This window comes from Anneissia japonica, unplaced genomic scaffold (assembly GCF_011630105.1).
Source record: "Anneissia japonica isolate Jap-2015-1 unplaced genomic scaffold, ASM1163010v1 scaffold133152_len2087_cov138, whole genome shotgun sequence".
NCBI lineage: Eukaryota > Metazoa > Echinodermata > Crinoidea > Comatulida > Comatulidae > Anneissia > Anneissia japonica.
The window spans coordinates 1-2,087 of record NW_022751236.1 but is presented as its reverse complement, the minus strand read 5'-3'; the positions used below and the strand labels follow the sequence as shown (position 1 = coordinate 2,087).

The following is a 2,087-nucleotide window of genomic DNA, read 5'->3' as shown; positions in this document are numbered from 1 at the left end:
TGTGCGTGTGTGTATGATTAAGGGCGTATATAAAAATCCTATAAACAAAAAATTATTATAAAATACCGCAATAATTACCATTTCCGTCTCCATTCCCATTTCCTCCCTGTCCTTCACCACCCCCGCCTACTGTCACTCCATTTTCTGTTGCTCCTCTATTTTCTGTCCCTGCATTTCCCATTGTGGCTGTGGCATCTTGTCCTTCTGTACTTCCCCCACCTCCTGTGACTCCATTTTTCATTGTGGCTGTTGTAGCTCCATTTCTTCCATCTTCTCCTGTCATTTTATTTCCCTTTATGGTTGTGGTCTCTTCTGTTTCACCTACTCTCACCCAATTTTCCGTTGTTGTTGCTGTTGCCACTCCAGTTTTTTTCACCTCAGTTTCCCTCGTGTATGTTGCCGTACTGTCCGTAACATCAGTTGCAGTGTTCAGTGCAAAACCAGTGTCCATCCTCTCTGTAGTACTGTCCATCCTCTCTGTAGTATTAGTCTCCGTGTAATTACCATTAGTTGTTGTACTACTGGCTGTAGGTTTTGTATCTGATATTGAATTACCTACCAAACAGATGAAGACCACGAAGATAGGTACTTCTAAAAGACGCATCATTATTATAATTCCTGTAAAAAAAATTGGGAAAAAAATTAGTGTGAGGGCCTGGTAGACCTAAATCATGAAACGGGCATAAATCATGTTTGAATTTTCATGTGTTTGTGTTGAAGTGCAGGTGCTAATGTAAACACAGTGGATAGCTAAGGGAACCCCACCATCCTTGTTTAAACGTAAGAAATTAATATTAAATTCATAGAACTAAATTGCGACATTAAACAAGTATTAAATTTACATGAAAGGTCCAATATCCGAACAAAATTCTTGTTTTTCACACAATCATAACGTCGCTTCTGCTAGTCCGACCATGGTTCGACTTTTCTGCGTTCTTTAATTTTAACGTTAATTATGACGTGTAATCTGTCTATAAATATCAGGGGCGGATCCAGAGATGTCCAAAAGGTGGGGGGGCCGAAATTTGGGCCGATCGAGACAATAATGTCCCAGATGGCGCGAAATTTTTGTGTTCTAGACGCCCGAAAATAACATTTGAGGCGTTCTGGGCTATCATTTTTTTCTTTTTCTTTCTTTTCTTCTTTCTTTTTTCTTTTTTTTATTTCTCAAAATTTGTGGCCGGGGCCGGGCCGCCCCCTCCCTAAATCCGCCCCTGAATATTGTTGTAATGCAAACTAATCACAAGCGGCGCTTATTCGAGAGTGATGCTTAATTCGAAAGCGGCGCTTATTTGAGGATTTATGGTAGTACAAATGTCTTGACTTAATACATTATCAATACACAGATTACTTTCTTTTATATTCTAATTCCAAATGAAATATAATTTAATTCAAATTATTAATTAAATAGGCCTAACCTATATTTGTTTTAGTGTAGAACTATGTTTCACGTTAGTGTGATCAAGTAAAAGTGAACAATGCCATTTCCGGAAAGGTTCGTTTTATTGTTAAAACATTATATTATTCTTATTTCGTTAACATCATCGACGAAATAAATATTCTCATTTTCTTACTATTTAACGCATAAGTCTAAGGGCGTATTGATTGAAGGTTCGTAAAGTGATTACTTAAAATTTAACTGCTACCTCAGCTATGTTTGAAATTCACACTTACCTTACTTCTTGTATCCAAATGTATAAAATAAAATTAAAGGCGACACTTGTGTTTCAAAGATTTTGTAAGCAATGTGCATCATTGCGCAGTTACGATTAAAATTAAAGTAAGTAGTTAGTGATGCGTTTGAAAGTCTGTGTAATAAAAACGCTGTTGCCGAGCAACGTTTATAATCCAAATTTTATTGGATGGTAACAATGTAGGAAACTAAGGATAGAGGAGCTGCTGACGCAATATTTCCTTTTTTTTTAATGATTAGCTCTATCGGGTCAGCCGTCATGACAACATACTTACACCAGAAAAAAAACAAAAAAACATTGCGTCAGAAGAGATGTACATTAATTGATTCCTTTTTATTTCTATGACCAGTAAATACCATGTATCTGAATTTGAAGTTAAAATGGTTTAGTTAA

General features: G+C 36.4%; 1 protein-coding gene across 1 annotated transcript; it reads right to left on the bottom strand.

The window, feature by feature from the left end:
* Window positions 1-78: 78 nt before the first annotated feature.
* LOC117121605 (cell wall protein IFF6-like) lies at window positions 79-1,794 on the bottom strand (the record flags this gene model as incomplete). The annotated part of the gene is made up of 2 exons (XM_033266838.1): window positions 1,675-1,794; window positions 79-618 (listed from the first exon to the last, which is right to left on the bottom strand). A coding segment is annotated over exon 2 (529 nt), but the record flags the coding sequence as incomplete, so codon positions are not given.
* Window positions 1,795-2,087: the final 293 nt, after the last annotated feature.